Raw genomic sequence first — 23,722 nt, forward strand, 5'->3', positions numbered from 1 at the left:
GGCATTGCTGTTTGAATGCAGAGCTATAAAGAAACTCCTGGGTTGCTCTGCAAAGCTATGTAAACAGCTCACAGGCTATTAGGAGTGTAAGTGAATATGCTGTGCAGCATGCATGCGAGAGAGAGGTGGGTGCTGTATAATGATAAAAGGTTTTATAAGGTGGAGGATGAGGTGTTGGCGCTTTGCAGAAGTAGTACCCAATGACACACGGGGGCACCTGTGTATTGTGCTTGATTTTCACCAAAACTATCATAAATGACCATCTGGGTCAACAAAAATCTAGCAGATGTATGCACCTTTCTAAGGCCATTACAGACACTCAATGATTGTTGTTTGAGCATCCTATACTGCTTTATGGAAAAGGAGGGGCAACCACTAGCAGGAGGCACACATTAGCTGCTGTTCATGTACGTAGTTTACTGATTTGGCATGGTGGATCACCAAATGGAGACGGGGAACACTTGTACTTGCCTTGAATTTTCTTGTAAGGCTATAACGGTCAATCATCTCAGGTCATGAAAATGTATAGTCTGTAAATGACTAATCCTGAAACAGTTAGAATGATCATGAAAAACAATTAGAGGAATTTATCACAGCAAGCATGGGGCAAAACTTGAGCAGAAAGTACTACAAAACATGCCGCTCGAGTCGCAAGTCCCCTCACCTCTGCAAGTATGTATATATATATATATATATATATATATATATATATATATATATATATATATATATATATATATATAATACTGCCACAGACCATAGGTTTTAAATCCATTGCAGGAACCTGTGCTGAGAGCAAGGGCAGAAATGGCCAAAACACAGAAAAATCACTGTATATCCTTTTTATAAATATACAGTTTAATTTGCACTAGGTGTAAGTAGCTTATACGCCAGCAAAATCTTGATAAATTCACAGCCTGTTGAACTGATTGATGATTGGTTGGATCTGTTAAGCCAAATATTTGTGCTTGCTCTTTAATTTTACTGTTGAAGTAATACTACAGTGATTCAAGAATAGTGCTCTGGAGTCCTCATGCTAGGCACACAATATTTTAAAATAATACTGGTATATTTTAAATGACTTTTCCCAGAGCTCTCCATGTAGTAACAGAACGGGGGCAGCAGCACTGCCTGCTACATCCATACGGTTTAACCAGGATGTTGAGCTGCAGTTACATTCCCAACAAATCGTTTTTATGTATCCTAAGGACCTCTTGTGATAGATTTGGCTGGTGCTTACAGTTGTAAGTCAATTCATGCTTAGATTTTTGCATTCTGGAAGTGGTGAATTCATAAATAAGCCAAACTGATCAAGCATTTATACAAATCTACATGTGTAAAAGAATGTTTGAAAACTAAATTGTACACCATTGCTGAGTCATGCCATAAACGTATGTATGTGTCAATGGGTACTTCGGAGGTATGACCAACATCAGATATGAGTACTAAGCACTACCTGTTATAAAGTCATCCCTGACTGTATAGTGTTGGGAAAGTGGTGAAGTGTTAGTATGACTTGTGCAGTGGGCTTGTCAGCAGCCTAGTTACAATCCTAGTGTGATATCCAGGAGAAGAGATGAGCCAGATTTCACAGCCACATGCTTTGGAAAACAGTTTTTTCTGCAATCTTTGGCTGCTGTTTATGCAGCAGAAAGACTAAGATGAGCGTTTGATTATAATAGCTGTCCGCAGCTTCCTCCTCTGCAGCTGCACAATATAGTTCTTGTTTGTTCCACACAAAGTACTTATCAGTTGTGTGAAATAAAGCTTTTAGTGGATGTTTGTATGACTTGTGACTGCAGGAAGATGTAGGCAGGGATTCGGCCTTTACATGGTTTTTTTTTATTTTAGGATTTCATTGTTTTTTGTGTTTTTTTTTTTCAATATATTTTTGAGATGCAAAATAAACCCTCTGTATTGTCATCAGCAATAGGTGCTATTCAGAGGTTTGAATAACATTGTAGCATAGCTAGACCTGCAGTGTATGCAATGATTTTATTTAGTGAACATACTCAAAGGGCAACTTCAGCCAATCACACTGGCAGATTTAGCTAAAATTGGCAATCCGATAACTGATCACCACTTCTTTGTTCTCCACATTTATAAAAGGGCTTTGATCGCCATACTGTAATACCTGGTACACACCATGCATTTTCTCGTCAGATTTTGTGTCGAATTTTTAATTTCCAACAGGTCTGTTCTGATTTTTGATCATTTTTCTGATCGATATTCCAATCAGTTATGTACAAAATCGATCAGAAAAATGATCGAGAATCAGATTGGACCTGTCGGAAATTCTCTTTTCGTCGCGAAGTCTGACAGGAAATTGCATGGTGTGTACCTGGCAAGAGGCTGTGTTCCGTCTTGAGTTTGAGAACGGACATTTCTTGTCTGATCTCCACTCATTGCAATACTGACAGTGCACAGCTCCTATTTTATATATAGGAGCCGCTCACACTTGTTGGCCTGCAACGGATCTGTTGTGGTAAGTGGGCCGCACTTCTGTGCTGTCTCCAATTATCTCGGAAGGGCAGGTGCATTCCCCTTCTAGCCTATGGTAGTAACGCATCTGCCCTGCGCTCCAGGCGGACCATCGGAGAGGACACTACATGGTGTCCCATCTGCCGCATGTGGCCCGGCGGGCAGGTGGGAACTGAGCCTCAATACCCTGAAGTCATGATGCTTGGCTCCATTTACTTTAATAAAATAACAGCTTGTGGCTGCACACCTTGAGGGCCCGTTCACACTAGGGGAGTTTTCCGCGTTTTTTTCAAGCACAGGTGATTTTTTATTTTTTTTTATTGATTTTTTTTTAATCGCCCACAAAATGCTTGTGCAATGATTCCCTATATGAGAGGGTTCACAGCTGAGCGTTTTGTTTCCGCTCAGCAGAGGTGCCTGTACCGTTATGCTATAATGGAAAGTATAGGAAAAAACGCAAAACTCTTACAAAATCGCTTTGTACAGCGATTGCGTTCGCGTTTTAAGTTGTATTCTTTTCTGGGTCAAAGAGTTAACTTCCTGACTTGCGTCAGGGAGTGAATTACAAAACTGCTGTGGAAAAGCGAACCAAAACGCTTGCGTTTGTGTTTTCGTTTTTAGTTGTGAATGGGGCCTGAAAGTGGAGTGCTATGTGGCAAACTGTTGAAGATGTGCTTGAAACAAGTACCACTGATTTCTATGGAATTCTGCTCTTACAGAGAACAGATTTCTGTTTTGCAGTCTAAGAAGTTGTGATCCACTAATTGCCGCTTTATAAATGGGATAAAATGGTGATTGCAGAAAAGATGATGTATAATAAAAGGTGATCACTTAAAGAGGAACTGTAGTGAAAATAATGTAATGAATAAAATTGCTTATTTTTTTGAAATGTTTAATTATAAATTTAGTGAACACCACAGGGAAACTGAACTCTGACACTTATGCAGTTTTAATTGAACTTGGTATGAACAGCATAGCATACAAGGTGTAGGTGCATAGAAAAATGCAATGTCCAATATGCATACAAAGCATGCTGGTCAGCTACTTGTCTTTAGCAGGGTGGTGTGATGCTGTGCTGGGATATAAATTGTCATTGTATGCCCACTGTAAAAATCTTTCCTCACCCTATTTACATTCTGAAATGTGTCACAGGTTGCAATAGATTTAGTCCTGTCAGGTGCAGCTCTGTGGAATATTTTGTTACTGAAAATTCTGAAGGCACTACAAAATATACCTGGCTTTCCATAATGTTCTGGAAGGAGAATACCACTTAATCAGCCTAGGCTAAACCTCACTGGAAGGACAGGGCAACAACTAATACACCTCAATATGTAGAAATATGAAGTGTTTCTGATGCAATCACCAGAACTGTTGGTATCCTGGATAATTTATCATGTTCTACTATGTGTCACTATTAACTCATTATTCTAGCCCCATGTAATTGCCTGTGGACTAAGGACTTGTGAAGGAATAGATGTACTCTTGTGTCTCACACTTGAACAATGAGCTTTAGTCCACATTTGCTCGACTTGGCAGGCGATCGACCATCCGTTTTTCGATAATTATAGAATCGAATGAAGATCTGTGATGCCAAGAGCATGCCTGATCGATGATAACCAATTTCAGGCCAAAATTGGTTGCATGTATTGATCAAACATGCTGCAAGATGTTAGGCCGTCGTGGTCGATTGGGTGTGTGGCGATAATGGCGAGTGACAAGCCACTAAACCCCTGGTGCTGTTCCCCCCCCCCCCCCCCCCCAGTGTATAAATGTGTGTTCCAAACCCCCATCCCTATTCCACTTCTTCCTCCTCCATTTGTGCCTCACACGACGCAGCTTTATACACTAGAGGTGGCAGCAGATTCACCCGATTCCCAAGAGATTTCATGCTTAAATCGGGAATCTGCCTGCGGTGTGTGGGCAGCCAACAGATCTTTCCAATCAGATTTGATCAGAGAGATTTGTCTTAGTCAAATCTGCCCCTCATCACTAGATGTATGGCTACCTTTAGGGACTGCAATTACCCTTGACCTCTTACTTCCACTATGCTCTTGAACAAGTAGCACTACTGAGTGTATGACAACTCAGTATAATAAACTATTTCAGGTAATGTCATTCACTGAATTACAAAATTGATTTCATGACTTAAAAAAAAAAAAAAGAATGTATTATATGTATTTATGGAGTTCTCCAATGAATGCATCAAGGCTTGTAGAATTTTATTTATTCACTAATTGCTGGAGAGAAGACTAAGGCGTTCAGTGATGCTTTGTCAAACAGTATAATCGCATCACAAATGCAATGTGATTACATTGTAAAGGTACCTTCACATGGAAGCGTGGCAGTGTGGTGCAGTAGACTAATGCGAGGCATACAGGTCCTTCTCAAAAAATTAGCATATTGTGATAAAGTTCATTATTTTCTGAAATGTACTGATAAACATTAGACTTTCATATATTTTAGATTCATTACACACAACTGAAGTAGTTCAAGCCTTTTATTGTTTTAATATTGATGATTTTGGCATACAGCTCATGAAAACCCAACATTCCTATCTGAAAAAATTAGCATATCATGAAAAGGTTCTCTAAACGAGCTATTAACCTAATCATCTGAATCAACTAATTAACTCTAAACACCTGCAAAAGATTCCTGAGGCTTTTAAAAACTCCTAGCCTGGTTCATTACTCAAAATCGCAATCATGGGTAAGACTGCTGACCTGACTGCTGTCCAGAAGGCCATCATTGACACCCTCAAGCAAGAGGGTAAGACGGACATTTCTGAACGAATAGGCTGTTCCCAGAGTGCTGTATCAAGGCACCTCAGTGGGAAGTCTGTGGGAAGGAAAAAGTGTGGCAGAAAATGCTGCACAACGAGAAGAGGTGACCGGACCCTGAGGAAGATTGTGGAGAAGAACTGATTCCAGACCTTGGGGGACCTGCGGAAGCAGTGGACTGAGTCTGGAGTAGAAACATCCAGAGCCACCGTGTAGAGGCGTGTGCAGGAAATGGGCTACAGGTGCCGCATTCCCCAGGTCAAGCCACTTTTGAACCAGAAACAGCGGCAGAAGCGCCTGACCTGGGCTACAGAGAAGCAGCACTGGACTGTTGCTCAGTGGTCTGGGGAGAGGGAAATGCCAAAATGCCTGAAGTCCAGTGTCAAGTACCCACAGTCAGTGATGGTCTGGGGTGCCATGTCAGCTGCTGGTGTTGGTCCACTGTGTTTTATCAAGGGCAGGGTCAATGCAGCTAGCTATCAGGAGATTTTGGAGCACTTCATGCTTCCATCTGCTGAAAAGCTTTATGGAGATGAAGATTTCATTTTTCAGCACGACCTGGCACCTGCTCACAGTGCCAAAACCACTCGAAAATGGTTTACTGACCATGGTATTACTGTGCTCAATTGGCCTGCCAACTCTCCTGACCTGAACCCCATAGAGAATCTGTGGGATATTGTGAAGAGAAAGTTGGGAGACGCAAGACCCAACGCTCTGGATGAGCTTAAGGCCGCTATCGAAGCATCCTGGGCCTCCATAACACCTGAGCAGTGCCACAGGCTGATTGCCTCCATGCCACGCCGCATTGAAGCAGTCATTTCTGCAAAAGGATTCCCGACCAAGTATTGAGTGCATAACTGAACATAATTATTTGAAGGTTGACTTTTTTTTTGTTTTAAAAAACACTTTTCTTTTCTTTTATTGGTCGGATGAAATATGCTAATTTTTTGAGATAGGAATTTTGGGTTTTCATGAGCTGTATGCCAAAATCATCAATATTAAACAATAAAAGGCTTGAACTACTTCAGTTGTGTGTAATGAATCTAAAATATATGAAAGTTTAATGTTTATCAGTACATTACAGAAAATAATGAACTTTATCACAATATGCAAACTTTTTGAGAGGGACCTGTACTGTGTGGTACCAGAAAATGTGCGTGTTTACAGTTGCAGTATGCTTTGCGTAACACATAGGCAGGATAGTGTACTGGCTATAGGCACTCCCTTTGACATGGGAGACCAGGGTTTGAATCCTTGCCAGGGTCAGTACCTATTCAGTGATGAGTCCTTAGGCAAGACTCCCTAACACTGCAGGGTGGCCTCTTGAGCGCATCCCAGTGGCTGCAGCTCTTGAGTCTGACAGGAGAAAAGCGCTGTACAAATGTTCAGATTAATATTATATAGCGTGCAATGCAATTTTTTTTCCCTCCAGTGCATTGTGATCTTGTTTTTACAAGGCAAGCAAACGGGAAAGAGTTTGTGTGCAACTGTAAGACTGTGAGTGGGGCAGCTAATTTCTTTCACTTACAAGCTTTTTTTAATGAACTCTTTATATCCTACCTGTGCAATGACAGCTTCCGCCATAAACTGTGGTTTGGGAGTAGACTTGCATTACTTTAAGAAAAGTAGGTAAGAGCATTATATGGGCAATAAAGACTAGAGAAATGGGGTTTTAACTTTGTTATCCTAGACAGTAATTCCACTTTAAGTCAGTGGGCAGATTCAATTGTACTGTGCTTGGCTAAGTTTAAGCTCTTTTTGGGAAATCTACAGAAATTGTAGAGTGGCCACTCCTCCTTCTCAAAGGAGACTGAATTAGATACAAAAACATCTGAAGGATTTGGCTGACAGCTTATATGTTTGTGCATAAAAGTGATGCTGAACAAAAAGCGCTTGCCCGGGCAACTAGTATTGTTTAAAGCGGTATAGAACCTTGACATAATCAATAAAAACATGTTTTCCTACCTTTTATATGCCATACGGTTATCATATTTGCTTTTGTGCAGAAGTATTATTATTCATTTAGAAATTATACGTTCCCAAAGAACACTTATTTTACTCTGAGAGCTGACTTTGCATTTTATTTATAACTGCTTTATTCATCCTCTAACTTAATCAGGAAGCATCAGAAAGCATTTATGCTTGTCTGACTTTGTTTAGGGGATTCTGCAGTGAGAGAAGGCTTTGTTTACATTTCTCACTTGATACAATTAAACACAAGATAACATTATCTAAAGTTCGGAAGCGGCCAGCTCTGCAGGCAGGCAAGCTTCTAAGGGCAGGTTCACATTGGAGCGCATCCGCTCCTGTGCTTCCGTTCCGTTAGCGGAGCGGTAGCGCAAGGTCCCGACATGCCGAACGTCCGCTCCGATGAGTGGAACGCAGGGAACGGAGTGGAACAGAGCAATGTGAACTTTCCCATCGGGAAAGCATTGCTGCCGCTGCTGCGTTCCCCTCATTAGAGTGGAACGTAAGCTAATGTGAACCGAGCCTAAAGCCTGTGTTAACCCTTTAAATGCAGTTCTAGTGAAAAAAAAAATGCTGGTTGTATATAATATGCTGTAAATAATCTATTAGAGTAAAGTAGAAATGCTGGGTTTCATTCCACTTTAAAAGGAAGCAACCACCATATATCTCTCATGTCAGGTGTCCTTTAATTCCTGTATCTGCCCTAACACTAATACTTCAGTTCTCAGGGTACCCTCTTTTTCACACTAGCAGTCCTGGTCTTTTAGCGCAAACGCTGATATTTTAATCAGTGTTCTAAACGTAATGCTTATTTTAATAAAACATTAAAGTTCTGTACACACTTTAAATTGTTGTGTTTTTCTGGTTTCCCCACATTAATTGAGCGCTCAGCATGCACCTTTCAACCTTCAAGAAATGTTGGACATTCCCATTTGAAATGGTTGGCAAAAAGTCCGAACTAGCACAAGCACTATGTCCTCATTAAATTCTCTGAGCGTATCATGACAGCCAAGCATGCTACGTTGAATTCAGTGCAGTGCTAGGCAATGCAGAAGCATAGGTAGAGAGAGAGACTGCCCTACAATGGATGGCTGTTGCAGAAGCTTATACAAAAAATTAACCCCTTGAGGACCACAAGCTTAAAAGTCCCCCCCCCCCCCCCCCCTCCAAGTTACCAGAACATTTTTTTACAATTCAGCACTCTGCAGCTTTAACAGTTTACTGCACAGCCATACAACTTAGCACGCAAAAGAATATTGCCTCCTTTTCTTGCCACCAACAGAGCTTTCAGTTGGTGGCATCTGATTGCTGCTGTGATTGGTATTTTTTTTTATTATTTTTAATGTTTTGGGTTTTTTTTTCTCCCACTTCCCTCCCTCCTCCTGAGAGCCAATTAGTATGATCGCCTCTCATAGGCATAGCCTATAAGGGGGATCTATTTTTGTGCCACTCTAGGGGACAGCCAAGTGACAGGGCTGTCCCCAGTGCAGCGCTGTACAAAGTAAAGAATGGCTTTTTTTTTTTTTTCCCTTAACAGCCTGCCAGCCGCGATCGCGAGTTGGCAAGCTGATCAAGAAACTCTCCTCTGTGTCTCAGCAGGGAATGATTGCGCACATGCGTTCCCTGCTAATTTCCGCCCCCAGGACTTGACGCCAATTGTCGTTAGGTGGTCCTGGGGGTCCACTCTGTGGCCGCCAATTGGCGTTCATCCTAATTAGTAGCTGATACCCCCTTTCCATGAGAAATCTTTACCTTTTGGCAAATAGAAGATCAGGGGGGTCTGTGTGGCTGATGATATGAAATCCCTCCCACAGTGTGATGTCATGACAGTTTGCGGTTTGTGAGCCTTGTTGCATTGTGTGAAATAATGGCTGTATCCAACTGCCAAGTAAGCAGCAGCTCCCTCTGAACACAGTTAGTGGGTATGGTTATAGTTAATGGCTTTTTTGTCTGCCAATAGTGAAGATTATGACCAGCAGGCTCATTGCAACATGATTGAATTACATGGCGAATATCAACCATTTCTTGATCTATCCTCTCACTATGCAATGTACGGATTTATTTTATTCCCCACTATTTTTTCGGTAAAGTTCTTCTTTAAGCATATCAAGAGCTGGTGTTTGACCTGTGAAGAGAAATTGGTGAATCTTATAACCTTCTTCTATATAGTATGAGGGCTAATAGATAGATACACGCGCTAGATGACACTCAGTCTAGATGACTGATAATGAGAATCTAGCCCAAGTAGAGCAGCCCACAATGCCTTGGCCAGTGATCAGCCTGGAGGATAGGTTTGGCTGATCATGTTGTTCTCCCCTATTCACCATGCCCGCTGTGTGCCGTTGCTTGCGTGCCACCCCTTCCACTCCCCTCCCCCCCCCCCCCCCCCACGGATAGCAAAAGACCATGTCACTAGCCTTCAGGCTACTTATGTGTCTGTACATATCATGCTTGCAATAGCCAGTACGGTAGGTATGCTGCCACATTACATATATAGATGTGTGCACTGTTTGTTTGCAAAAAGGAGAGCAGTGTATTATGTCAGACAGCCTCATTGTAAATACTGACAGCTAATGGGGGCAGAGGATTTAAGCAATGCTCCTGACTCAAACTGGGCAGTTGCAAGAAATATTTTGCGCATTCTATTTCAAGAATTTCATTGAAAAAATGTTTTTGTACACAGTTAAAAAGGTGAAAAACATGGTTTTAGTGCAAAAATACATTGTCTTAAATCAGATTCCAAGCATTTAGGAATGTGCTATCAGCACTACTGGTTTATCTTGTCGATTGTTCAGATACTCAACATCGTCTAGCTAAGAAATCCAGATTCATGCTATGGTCCCTACTGCTCTACAGTCTGAGCTCCAAATCCAACCTCAGAAATCCGTACAATAACTGATACTAATTTGGGTGGTTAGTTTGGAAGGCAGCTGTACCGTTCACTTAAAGTAAAACTGCAATTATTTTGTAATTCTCACTTTAATTAGCAAAGATGTGCTTGCTACTATTTTAAAGTGTAAGTGCCAGATCCATCCACCTTAATATGGATTTTATTCTTTCATTTTATCAACTATCATTACCTAAAGATCACAGATAATTTACAAATCACCATTTTTGTTCCAGCTTGTACCAAACCTGTGTGGGTAAATAAACTGTACATAATTTTAAAAACTGCCATTGTTTGTATTTTATTGCAAGTATACGTTGTTATTATTATTATTTAATAAAATACACACCTTTAATAGAACAGCATTAAAGGGAACCTAAACTGAGGATATGGATTTTTCCTTTTAAAATAAAACCTGTTGCCTGACTCTCCTGCTGATCCTGTGTCTCTAATACTTTTAGCCACAGCTCCTCAACAAGCATGCAGATCGGATGCTCTGACTTAAGTCAGGCCCAGTGCACACTAAAACTGCTAGCAGATCTGCAACACGCTAGCGGTGTTTGGTGCAAATTTCAGAGATTTGGCCCAGTGCACACCGAGTGGATTTGGATGCTATCCGCCGGCCTCATCCGCCTGTAAATCTGCTTGGCTATTGTATTTCAATGGGCTGGTGCACACCGGCGGTTTGAGGTTTGTAGCAAACCGCAAACGTGCAGCAGGAGGCACGTTTGCGGTTTGCTACAAACCTCAAACCGCCGGTGTGCACCAGCCCATTGAAATACATTAGCCAAGTGGATTTACAGGCGGATGCGGCCGGTGGATTGCATCCAAATCCGCTCTGTGTGCACTGGGCCTCAGACTGGATTAATTGCATGCTTGTTTCAGGTGTGTGATTCAGACACTACTGCAGCAAGCGATCAGCAGGACTGACAGCAACTGGCACTGTTTAAAAGGAAACATCCATATCCCTTTCAGTTAAGGTAGTCCGCTCCGGCCCACGTGGCGGTGATTGACAGCGCCGCTCGCGCAGGCGCAGTACAGAGCGACCTGGAGGTCGCTCTGACGTAATCGCCGGGGCCTGGGACGGAGCTCCGGCGAATGGCTGCGAGCAGAGGTGCGGCGAAGGAGGTCCTGGGAGCTTGGGGCTGGAGGAAGCACCCGGTAAGTAGCGTTTATTTTCTTTATATAGCCCGGATAACTCCTTTAAGTGATTAGTATTCCCAATTGGATTTGACCATTGGATTATGGTGTGCCAACGCTACTGTGTAATGTACAGATCCAGTCATCCTGTAATGCTAGGAATACACTGAGTTTTTCTGGCAATTTTACCGGCCGACTGATTTTTTCCGATCGATTTTTTTTTTTTTTCATAGAAGTGAATGGAAAATTGATCGGAAAAATGATCGAAATCAGATTGGACATTTCGGAAATCTATCGAGCCATCTATCTGCCAAAAAACTCACGGTGTATTCCCAGCATAAGGCTAGAATTACTAAGCTGTTTATGGTGGAATCTCTTGTGGTTTCATTTAAATGGAATACATGTTTGGGAGGGAGGCACACACCATTTTGAGTCTGCTTTACTTTGATAAATTGCATGCTCCACATCCCCACCAAATATCTATCCTGCAGTGGCAGCTCTCTGTTTTAGAAATGTTATGTATTGTTACATGTATGTAATGTTAAAGGTATAGGTTTGTTTAAGGGCCGATTTCCACTACGCCTACCTGCATCTTGCAAGATGCATGCCAACACTTAAACTGCTGCGTGTACGCATCAGAATCCCTGTAATGTATCCGTTGCAAAGTGACAAGTGTGGCAAGTTATAAAATAGCTGTTCACTGTCAGTTTAGTGGAGAATAGACAAAAATGGCAGAACACAGCCTAATGCTACATACACACTTCAGATAAAACTCTTTGGAAAAGGCAACATCACAGACCAATTTTACCCCATTCCATGTCGTATGAGAGCCATACTCTACACAGTCTATTCTATGGAGCTGCACTCCCCATCAGATAAAATCTTTGCAAGATGCTGCACACACGCCCGTACACACTCAAAAGATCATTATCTGCAAAAGATCTCTTCCTGCAAAATGCATTCATAGTCTATGATATCTGCAGATCCTCATACACACCTTGTTTAACAGACATTCATCTACATATCTGGCAATCATCTGCAGATTTGAAAATCCATCCTGGTGGATCTGATCTGCAGATGATTGTCTGTTAAACAAGGTGTGTATGAGGATCTGCAGATATCAGACTATGAATGCATTTTGCAGGAATAGATCTATTGCAGGAACAGATTTTTTGCAGATAATGATCTTTTGAGTGTGTACGGGCATCTTTGTATGCAGCAGCTTGCAAAGATTTTAACTGATGGGGAGTGCAGCTCCATAGAATAGATTGTGTAGAGTATGGCTCTCATACTACATGGAATGGGGTAAAATTAGTCTGTGATCTTTCCTTTTCCAAAGACTTTTATCTCAAGTGTGTATGTAGCATTAGTGTCTTAGCAGAGCTGATTACTTACCTCTGTGGATTTCCACAAAACATGCACTGTTGGTGGTACGAAATTAACCCTTTCCACTCTGAGCTTTTTTCCTAAAGAGAGTCGTTTCTGCTCAGTTTTTTTTTTTTTTTACGGAAATGCACTCTCCCTCTTACACTTTCTCCCATTTTAACATGTTACATAACATAGTAACATGGTATATCTTATTTTAAAGAAAACATTATAGCACTTAATTTAATACCTTATTTGGACAGTTTGGCATCTTCTATTGGCTGGTAGCAGAGAAGAAAGCCAAGGTATGGTAAATTGTAAAAGTTACCTGGGTGTAATCCTGGCTTGCGTGAGCAAGTTTCGCAATAATAGGTGGTATTATGCCTGCCACCCGGTGTCTTCTTGTCACTACACACGATGCAATCTTTGGTATTTCGATTCGGATTTAGAGCAATGAAATGCTGGCTACTATTTAGACGCTCCTCCACGTCCATTGCATAGGATGCCATTGCTCCTCTATGCAACTTTGCAAGGAATCAGCAAGGACTCAGCAAGAAGGAATCAGCAAGGACTCAGCAAGAAGGAATCAGCAAGGAATCAGCAAGGAATTGGTAAGGAATCTGCAAGGAAAATTCAATGCATTGGTCACTTCCTGGTAGCGCTGATCGTGCACTTCTGGTTTGGGGCAGGGGGATACCACCTGCGTGGGCATGTACTCTTACATGCTGCAAACTGCCACTGAAATTATGTCCCGCATAGCGGGACATACGAGTGCAATGGGAAATTTGCGATGTCCCACTATGCGGGACATACAAGTGGAAAGGGTTAACTAAAACTATAAATCGCTCCAGCCAGAAAGAGCTTTCTCAAAAGGGTGAGTGCACAGCAGTAGCGTAGCGACCAATAGACCCCCCCCCCCCCCCCCCCCCCTCTAGGGCTCCCCAATCTAAAATAGTGCTCCCTCGGGCCCCTGCAGAGTATTGGCAGTGCAGCGCACTCACCTGTTTGGCTAGTATGCTCTTTCCTGTGTTCTCTCTTCATCTCCATCGGCCGCCTATTCCCTGTGACGTAGGAGAGAGATTTTGGCTCAGGGGAAAGCCGATAAATGGCTTACCCTACTCCTGCACAAGTCCCGGCGGTGTTAATTACTATTCCCCCTCCAGGCCGCCATGGATAGTGGGGGGGGGGGGGGGGGGGGAATACGTAATTCGGCTTGCAGCCATTGCTGAATTAGTGTTCTTGTAGTGATTTGTGCTCAGTCTTCTTACTGCGCCTAAATCACGCACTGAGCGCCGCTATAGCCGTAATTCCTATTATGGCCTATAGTGGCGCCGGCTGTGCCCAAATCTCCTGTGCTGTTTTTACAGCGCTTCTCCCTGTGACCTGCCAGCGAGTATGTTATGGGACTACGTACATGGCGCTATGTCACAAGGGAAAGTCGACCCGGCAGGGATGAAGATGGGACAAGGGAAGAGCGTGCCAGCAGATAGGTGAGTGAAGCCCGCTGCCAACACTTTTTGGGGGCCTGCCAGTCAACTCTGCACAGCGGCAGTTCCGTAGAGTATTAAATGCTTTCTAGGTAAAATGCAATAAAGATTTGCAGTGTGTGGTAGTAATAGATCCCACTCTGATCAGATTTCGATAAGGCTAAGTTCACAGTGGTGTATTGTGACATAATGGCCGCTCTATAACCGAGCTCGACGAATGGCAATGTACCACCTATGGGACATTCACAGTGCAGTGGTTTCATTTGAGGTACAATATAGTGTGGCATGGCAATGCACTGCATGCAATTTGTTATTGCAAACTTATGCAATAACTGTTACAGTGAAGCATACTTTTTATTGACTGTATGCGAGGGTCATGTGCAGCACCGCTTTCCTGATCCTTTGCGTTGCATACCTGCTATTACAGGGAACACAACAGGCACTTTCATCATGGATTTTTGGAATTTCAGTGAATTTTTTTGTACCTCAACAATGTGTTTTTTTTTTTTGGGGGGGGGGGGGGGGGTTGCACAGAAAATAGTACAATCAATCAATGAAGATCAAATGTTTTATTTGTTTACATAAGTTCAAAATATACTTTTGTAGGAAACTTGCTAATATAACAATCCAGTTCAATCATTTCCAGTGTGTACAGACCCCTGTTCTCAACAACAACAACAAAAAGTCAGTATTAAAAAAGCAAATATATCACAAGCATTGGATTTAGTTGTAGAATGATTTTGTTTTCTATAAGCATGGGTGTATGAGTTAGTGCAAAGTTTCATTTTATTCTGTGTATTGTTCATCAAGCAGCCAGTAATACATTTATGCTGGGAACACCTATTAGTGTATAGCGGTCACTGTGAAAACCATTTGCAGGTACATTTGGTGCATTCTATGCTCAGAATACAGACACATTTGAACCATTTTGTACATTAGTGTTCCATAGTGTTACTTTTTACATTTTCATAAACCGTATTGCTAACAAAAACTAGATGATGAAAGTATATAATCTGCTGCTGGTCCATGGATTGCTCCAAGTTAAAAATGAGCAATAAGACCTCCTGCTTTGTGCAGCACGCCAACTACTCATGCAGAAAGTTAGGTGTTTATAGGCAATCTGTACTCCACAATACTTAAAGGACAGCTGTAGTGAGAAGTATATGGAGGCTGCCATATTGATTTATTTTTAAACAATAACAGTTGCCTTGCAGTCCTGCTGGTCTATTTGGCTGTAGTAGTGTCTGAATCACACCAGAAAGAAGTATGCAGCTAATCCAGTCAGATCTGACAGTGGTAGAAATGCCTAATATGCTGCATGCTTGTTCAGGGTCTATGGCTAAACGTCTTAGTTGCAGAGGATCAGCAGAGCTGCCAGGCAATTGGTATTGCTTAAAAGGAAATATATGGCAGCCTCCATATCCCTCTTGCTTCAGTTGTCCTTTAATCTGTGGATGTAAAGAAGCACACTCTTATCGTTTGTCAGTTTTATAGCTGGCAATTGGCTAAAAATTGAAGAGAATGACTGTTAACCTCCTTGGCGGTAACCCCGTGTGTGACACAGTGTAAGCCGCCGGAGGGTGCCGCTCAGGCCCTGCTGGGCCGATTTACATAATTTTTTTTTTGCTGGACGCAGCTAGCACTTTGCTAGCTGCGCCAGCACCCCGATCGCCGCCGCCGCGCGCCCGATCGCCGCTATTCGGTGCGGCGCGCGGCCCCCCATCCTAGACCCCGAGCGCTGCCTGGCCAATCAGTGCCAGGCAGCGCCGAGGGGTGGATCGGGTCTCCCAATGATGTCCCGACGTCGCTGACGTCATCCCGCCCCGTCGCCACGTTCTTTGAACGGGATTTCCTGATCGGTGATCGCCGAAGGCGATCGAAGCGGGCGGGGGGATGCCGCTGAGCAGCGGCTATCATGTAGCGAGCCCTTGGCTCGCTACATGAGTAAAAAAAAAATAAAAAAAAAAAAACTGCTGCGCTTCCCCCTGGCGGTATTTTTCATACCGCCAAGGGGGTTAATAATGTTAAATCACTGCGGTACTTGATTGTTTGGAAAAAAAGGTTTTTACCAAACTTGATTTTTCCCTTGATTTGATCACATTCACAATATTGACTATTTTGGCTTTGCCTGAGATAAATCAGATGAGACTTAACCAACTGAAATATCCTGGCTAGTCTGAGACCTTCATAGAAGACAGTGCTGAATGATACTGTCAAGCATACCTATGAAGTAGCCCCCGGGAGATATGGGCGCAGGATAAAGCCGATATACAGCTTACCCTGCTTTTGCACAAGTCCCGGTGGCGTTAATTACTATTCCCCCTCCAAGTCGAGGTGGATGGTAGGGAATTATGTAATTTGGCTTTCAGCTATTGCTGGTAGCTGAATGAAAGTGTTTTAAAAGTAATTCGAGCTCCGTCTTTTGATGGCGCCCAAGTCACTCAAGGAGCTGCTATAGCCGTAATTCCTATTACGGCCTATGGTGTCGGTGCAGCTCTCCTGCGCTGTTTTAACTGCACTCATGTTACAGGACTCATATCACCAGCTGTTTGACCAATAACTCACACAAAACGTAGAACTGCCCATTGAAATTGTACGCTGCATAACAACATATTGGAGCTAAGAGAGAGTTTCCCATTCTTTAATGGACTTTTCACTGGACATGATCCTACCTATGGATTCACAGAACACCAACATGGAGCATCGGTGTAAAAATAGATTCGCTGCCATGAATTAATTAGAGGAGTAAAATGGGATTTGTCTTTGTAAAACTCCATTTGCACAATAAAGACATTTTAATTTAAAATAAAAAAAAAATCCTAATTTTTGAGATTTGAATGCCTTGTCTCATAGACCCAACCGGTTGCCTGTTCTGGATGGAAACAGACCTGGGAAAACAGGGCAGTAATTACAACATTATCTGAAGATTAGAGAAATGTTTATTTTACACTGTATAGTCTCTTTAATAAATACAGTCCAAAGTGAGAAGGATTCCTGTAAAGAAGACTAAAGAGGTAAAAAAAACTACCCATTTCATGCTCTATCCAAATATTTAAAACAAAACAAAAATGGGTTGTTTTGCACCATGAGATAATAATAATTTAAATTTCATATATCTGTTAAACCTTTTAATGTAAAGAATTGTGAATAATATCTATAAAATATGAGTTGTTAAATCATGTAGTTAGCATAAGCATTGCTAATATCAATTCCCCATGCTATACATTTTTTACTCTCATTAGTAACACCTCCATGCCTTTAAACCTATTTGCAGCCTCATGTAGCAAGTGTTAGCGTGGAAAGTAGCTTCTATTTTAATATGGGGTACGCTTAGGGATCTGCATCCGTTTAGAAAAGATTATCGTTTTTTTTTTATGTGCCTACGCTTAGGTCATACTCTTGTAGCATAATCTGAGCCGAAGACCAGTGTCCCTTTGTTGTTTCATTTTCTACTGCCGTCTACTTATGTAAGGCACCACAAAGTGAGACTCCCCACGTCTAAAAGTAAAGGTAGCCATACACTATACAATTTATTTTGCCCAATTAGGCATTCGTTCAGACAAAAACATCTAATCGATTGTAAATTGAGGTGGATTTGCGTATTTAAGATCATAATTATGAACAATATTCCGATCAACAAACCAACATTGTGGTTCAGTGTTTCGGTCAGTTGATCGAAATGTCAATCATAATTATAATTGTAATCATTATTGAAAGCAAAATGATATAGTGCATGGGCAGCTTTAAGGCCCTTTTAATTTCCTATTATCCCAAAGGTTGAGGTATGTAACATTGGGTTCTGGCCTCATTGTTGGTTGTGAAAAGATATGTAGGTAAACATTTTTTGTAATATTTTGAATCTTAATTAACTTACAGGCACTGACTTAAGAAAGTGAGGCATAAAGGCTGTTGGCTCTGTGCATTAGAGCTACATCGCTTTCCGGAAAATCATGAAGAGCTATATTGCAGGGACTATTATAATGCCCCTTATGCTTTGGCCATTACAGTAGTCTTCATAGAGAATATAAGATGTGATGAAATGGCTCACCTAATGTGTTCCTTAATTAGCCTAATGCCACATACAGAATCTCAGTCTTTGACTCAACATGATTGTTCAATTTTAGGCAATAAATTCTGCTCATATTAATTCTATGAATATACATCTGATCGTGGTTGCCTTGATTGGATTCCTTGATTCAACTTCAGAAATAAAATCAGCCTTGATGGGAATTCAACTTCAGAAATAAAATCTCAGCAGTTGTTTTGTTATATCATGGCTGGACTATTGCAATGCCCTTTGTACAGGCTTCGCAAATAAGGACCTGCATCACCTGCAGTTAGCATCCTGACAGTGGTGTCCTGTACTAACACACCAACCCAAATGTTGCCAAATGACGCTGATTCTATGCTCACTTCACTGGTTACCGATTTCATGAACACTTTTTTTCAAGACAGGTCTACTGACATTCAAATCTTTGATCCCCAATTTAGGCTGCGTCTATTGTGGCTGCACTGCAGCTTCTCACATCAATACGAGCTAATAATCTGGTCATCCTCAGAATCTACCTCTAAACCTTTGGAACCAGTGACTGCTCCTACTCTTTGGAACTCCTTACCACACTCTGTCAGGACAGCTACATACCTAAAGGTGTTTCAATCCAGACTGAAAACCTACCTAATCCGTGTGCCATTTACAGATGTAGCTCTTTCCTCTATGACAGAATTCCTGCCACTAATTACTAAACTGAGCCGCGCTATGCACTTTGAATCTTATGGCAGAAAAGTGCTATCAAAATACAAATCACAATGAATCAATATGCGTTAGACAATGAGGAACTGTACAGATGTACAATGCATGAAAGATAATTCATCCCCATTGGTAATCAAATAGATAAACCACTTTCACAGATCTATGTGAAAGAAGGGGGAAAAAAACACTTTTTCCTAACTATGCTCCAGAATAATTGATTGCACACATTTTAGGCCGCTTAAAGGGACTCTGAAGCAAGTCTAAATCCTCTTTTTCAACTTGCATTCCTGTCAAGGACCATAACCCCTACTAAACTACTGCTATCCCGCAGAAAAACGAGGGGTTTATACCCCCCAAATCCCCACTGCAAAATCCACTACTTTCTTGGTCGTGGATTTTGCTGCTCATGGAGGCAGAGCTATGAGCTGAAGCTCTGCCTCCATGCGTGTCAATCTGCCGGCGCATCTCAGCCTCTCCCCCGCCCCTCTCTGTGAAGGCAGATTGAGAGGGGCGGGGAGAGGCGGCAATCAGCGGGGATTGACGTGCCGAGAGGCAGAGCTACAGCCGTTAGCTCTGCCTCATTCAAGAAGCGCTCCCCGGAGTTAGGAGAGGGGATTTGTGGGGTATAAACCCCTCGTTTTGCCACAGGATAGAGGTGGTTTAGCAGGGGTTATGGTCCTTGACAGGAATACAAGTTAAAAAAAGAGAATTTATACTCGCTTCAGTCTCGCTTTAAGCTGTGTACTTTATTTGAATTATATGCCTCTTAATTTACTTGTTGATCTACTGCTAATTGAAAAGTTACTAACCTAATTTATTGTTTTTTGAGTTTATGCTATCTTCTAAGTTGATATTTTACGATCAAAATGCTGTATGCAAGTAGATTCTCGGTTGTTGACGGCGTTTATACAGTTAAATGCAAATTTTCACCTATACTGCTATTCTGTATGTACAGACATATATACATTTTATGTCAATTCCCTTTTGAAAACCATATAGTACACATTACCTAAATAAAAAACAAATTCCATTGAAATGTGTATTACGTTCATACATCTGTGACATGCTGCGTTTACTAAGGAGAAACTCTAAACTGCATTTAATAGTTACAACCCAAGTTCAGGCACATTTTTTTCATATTTACATTTTATAGGGATGGAATTATTTAAAAAAAAAGTCCATTTAGAACTTTAGTTGCAATATAAAAATCAAAGTTTTCAAAAAGTTGTGGCTGCAAGTTGTCAAAGGGCCATTTCTGCAGTGCTGACTGCTTGCTGCTCTTTGACTCCGCCTCCCTCCCCTCTCCTCTAGTCCTCCTGCGATTGGTCATTTACATGTTCTTGGCAGCAAGGCAGTCTGGGTGGTGCAGGGAAAGAGGATTCCACTGTGTAGCCAGCAATTCCAGTGACTGCTGACAGCTTGTAGCCAAAACTAAAAGTATTTGCAGTATTATTATTTGTACACATTTTTCTTTAGAACTGTATTTCTGTGAAATGTAAATATATAATTTTTGCATTTTTGCATGAACTAGGGTTTTAATGACAAAATTAGACAGCAAAAGAAGTAAATTACTTTTCACCATTTAGTTGCTTTAGCTCCTAGCATGTAATGCAAAGCATAGTGGTTCCTGATCACCTTGCATTTTGGTAGATCAGTTAAAATCGGAAATCTTGATGTCATTATAAGTTTTGAGAACTATGAACCCTTTGTTTAATGCTTTCAGTTCTAAGAATCTTGTATTAAGTTGTGCACAGTAAAATGTATTTATAACATATAAAGACAATCATAAATGTATATCTTTCTACTGTCATAAATGAGTAATAGAAGTTCATTTTCAATGCAGGGACAGATATACCCTCAAATCAAGTGGCCAGACACTTCCAATGACTTAAAATGTATAATATAAACCCATGATCGAGAAATACTGTGGTCATTTCTCAACAGAACTTTGGTCACATGTTTTGTTACCAACAGACACAAGTGGAGGTAGGAAATGCTGTTTCTTGATAGGTCTGGCACGTAATTGTATATGTTGGCTGGAGTCTGTCTTTTGTTGACCAGCCATATAATGCACTTCGCATGTCTGGATTTCCAGTCAATGTTATAGCATTTCATTTGTTTTATAAATGTGTGTCTTCCTCTTCTTCCAAGTCTTCTCTTGTTAAGTTGTCAAGTGGAACAATCCAGCTGTCCCCAAGCTCTCCATTAGGGCCACCTTTCTTTTCCTGCATCTCTGGAGCGGTCTCCATGACTTCCAAAGTTGGATTATCATGGTAACCATTCTCCATGGTCTGAAGTTCCTCAGTGAGTCTCTGGAAGATGATAAATAAAAGGAGAAAACAGTCATGTAGTCCAGTGCATTTTTTATCATACGTGACATTGTTTCAGTGGAGAATCTGCTGCATGCACAGAATTGACAGCAAGAAAAGAAAAGGGAGTGCTCTTTGGTATGATAACCTTTAATAAATGTAGTAATAACGCTGATTACAAATGCCAACAAAGTGTGTAAATAATAAAATTGCAAATCTCCCAACTGCTGAAAATCCTCTGACACCGCAGCAGGCAAGGAAAGGGGTGCAACAGATGCTGTCAAGCAGGGGGACTACCTGTGAACCTGCTCTGTAGACCGAAGTAACCGTGTTTCGACATGCCCATGTGTCTTCGTCAGCTCTGACAAAGACACCTGGGTGTGTCTTAATGTGTTGTCACTTTAGGAACACTTCAACTAAAGAGCCTCAAATCTTTGTGGCAGGGATCCCTCAAATGCAGCCTAATTTTTAAGCTTTCAGCTGACAGAATGGGACAGGGTTCCATGTGTTTGATTTTTTGTTTTTCGATCATTGCCTTTGTAAAAAGGGGTTAGACGTTATTTGAGTTACGCTAGCTGTTTGTCAGTTCAAGCCAGTCTGGTCATTCTCTGACCATTCTCATCAACAAGGCATTTCCATTTGCAGAACTGCCACTCACTGAATGTTTTTTTTTTTCTCACTATTTTGAATAAAATGAAAAGACTATTGTTTGTGGGTATCCCAAGAGATCAACAGTTACAAAAATACTCAAACTAGCCAGTCTGGTACTAACTGTTGTCTCTTATTCTAGTGTTTGATGTGAACATTAACTGAAGCTCCTGACTTATGAGAATAACTTTGATTTTATGAATTGCACTGCTCTTACATAATAGGCTGATTAGCTAAACACATGAATAATCATGTTAGCATGTGTCCTTAATAAAGTTCAGAGACCTGCATATTTATGCTCAGAAAATCTTTCCTCATCCTAATTTACATTGTTACATTTATCACAGGTGGCAACACCTTTACTGCTGGCAATGTGCATCACTGCAGAACATTTATTGTGTGTTCCAAAGTGAGCAGAAACTACACTAAGGCCTTATTTAATTAAATTTTTCTCCTACGGTCTCTCCTAGGTGATATTTTCACACTTTATCAATAACAATTCTGACAGTACTTTTTCTGAAAATGTATTTTAAACAGAACTTGAAAAATGATGTTCTAGGACAGTGATAGGCAAACTTGGCTCTCCAGCTGTTAAGGAACTACAAGTCCCACAATGCATTTGCCTTTATGAATCACGACTTTGGCTCTCAGACTCTTGCAATGCATTGTGGGACTTGTAGTTCCTTAACCTGCTGAGCGGTCTGGACGAGCTCAGCTCGTCCAACACCGCCAGAGGCTGCCGCTCAGGCCCTGCTGGGCCGATTTTTGTCAAATAAAAAGCAGCACACGCAGCCGGCACTTTGCCAGCCGCGTGTGCTGCCTGATCGCCGCCGCTCTGCGGCGATCCGCCGCGAGCAGCGGCGAAAGAGGGTCCCCCCAGCCGCCTGAGCCCAGCGTAGCCGGAACAAAAAGTTCCGGCCAGCGCTAAGGGCTGGATCGGAGGCGGCTGACGTCAGGACGTCGGCTGACGTCGATGACGTCACTCCGCTCGTCGCTATGGCGACGATATAAGCAAAACAAGGAAGGCCGCTCATTGCGGCCTTCCTTGTTTATTCTGGGCGCCGGAGGTGATCGGAAGATCGCCTCCGGAGCGCCCTCTAGTGGGCTTTCATGCAGCCAACTTTCAGTTGGCTGCATGAAATAGTTTTTTTTTTATTTAAAAAAAACCCTCCCGCAGCCACCCTGGCGATTTAATCAGAACGCCAGGGTGGTTAACAGCTGGAGAGCCAAGTTTGCCTATCACTGTTCTAGGAGACAAACCTAGGAAAGAAAGTGAATCGAATAAGGCCACGGGTATCCCAGAGTGCTCTAGGGCAGAAGGCTGTGTAACTAAATAGCCTAGGCTAAACAACACTGGGAGGGTGGGGCTACATACCAATGTACAAGACAAACCTGGAAACTGATAGGTGTTCAGGCCTAAAGTTAAACATACACCTGTTGATTCTGGACCGAATTTGCAAAACTGAATATTCTTCCTCTGATCTCAAAGCACATGGATAGTGACTGATTCCTACTGTCAAGGATGGGTTGAACTGCAAGTTTTGTAGTGCTTGATGCAACCTTATGTGGCTGTTGATTCCCCGCCACTCCAACTACCCACAGAGAAATGTCCAGCACATATGTTCACACTTTTCACCAATGAACTGCTCAAAACCAACTGAAGGTGAGTCCATCAGATATATTGTGATCAACAGATGTCTGGAAAAATTGATCAAAGTGATTAAATCTGCTCCAAAAAAATGTTTGTATATGTCTCTTTTTATAGTTACCTTTCTGCACTCTGCAAGATAGATGCATGGAATTATTTTTTCATAGTGATGACATTATAAACAAGCAAAAAATGCTGTGGAGGAATTTTTTTTAAATTCAATGTAAACTCTGTATTCCTGATTTTATGCAAATCTGTGTCC

At 41.7% G+C, this 23,722-nt stretch overlaps 1 protein-coding gene across 1 annotated transcript in view; it reads right to left on the reverse strand.

Moving 5' to 3' along the window:
- Positions 1–14,659: 14,659 nt before the first annotated feature.
- The window catches only part of PODXL (podocalyxin like), a 97,528-nt gene continuing 88,465 nt past the window's right edge, over positions 14,660–23,722 (reverse strand). The window contains exon 8 of the mRNA XM_068276016.1: positions 14,660–21,167. Coding sequence (XP_068132117.1) covers positions 20,976–21,167 — 192 coding nt within the window. The 3' untranslated portion in view covers positions 14,660–20,975. The remainder of the gene's footprint in view (positions 21,168–23,722) is intronic.

Source organism: Hyperolius riggenbachi, chromosome 3 (genome assembly GCF_040937935.1).
Source record: "Hyperolius riggenbachi isolate aHypRig1 chromosome 3, aHypRig1.pri, whole genome shotgun sequence".
Classification (NCBI taxonomy): Eukaryota; Metazoa; Chordata; class Amphibia; order Anura; family Hyperoliidae; genus Hyperolius; species Hyperolius riggenbachi.